At 22.5% G+C, this 209-nt stretch overlaps 1 protein-coding gene across 1 annotated transcript in view; it reads right to left on the reverse strand.

Annotated features, from left to right (window-relative positions):
- EMH_0070750 (uncharacterized protein) overlaps window positions 1-209 on the reverse strand; it is a gene marked incomplete at both ends in the record, with an annotated part of 1,154 nt that overhangs the window by 877 nt on the left and 68 nt on the right. Inside the window, one exon of the mRNA XM_013499012.1 lies at window positions 206-208. Coding sequence (XP_013354466.1) covers window positions 206-208 — 3 coding nt within the window. The remainder of the gene's footprint in view (window positions 1-205; window position 209) is intronic.

The following is a 209-nucleotide window of genomic DNA, read 5'->3' on the forward strand; positions in this document are numbered from 1 at the left end:
ATGATAGACAAACACAAGTTGTATTAACCTGTGGCGCTGTCTTTGCTTTTTTTTTGTCTTTTTCTCTCAAACAAAAAAAAACAAAAACACAAATAAATAAATAAATTTGTTTATTTATTTATTTATTATTTTATTTATTTATTTATTTATTTATTTATTTATTTGTTTATTTAGGGGACGATAGACAAACACAAGTGGTATTGACCTGT

The sequence above is a fragment of the Eimeria mitis genome, genomic scaffold (genome assembly GCF_000499745.2).
Source record: "Eimeria mitis Houghton genomic scaffold, Emh_scaff3914, whole genome shotgun sequence".
NCBI lineage: Eukaryota > Apicomplexa > Conoidasida > Eucoccidiorida > Eimeriidae > Eimeria > Eimeria mitis.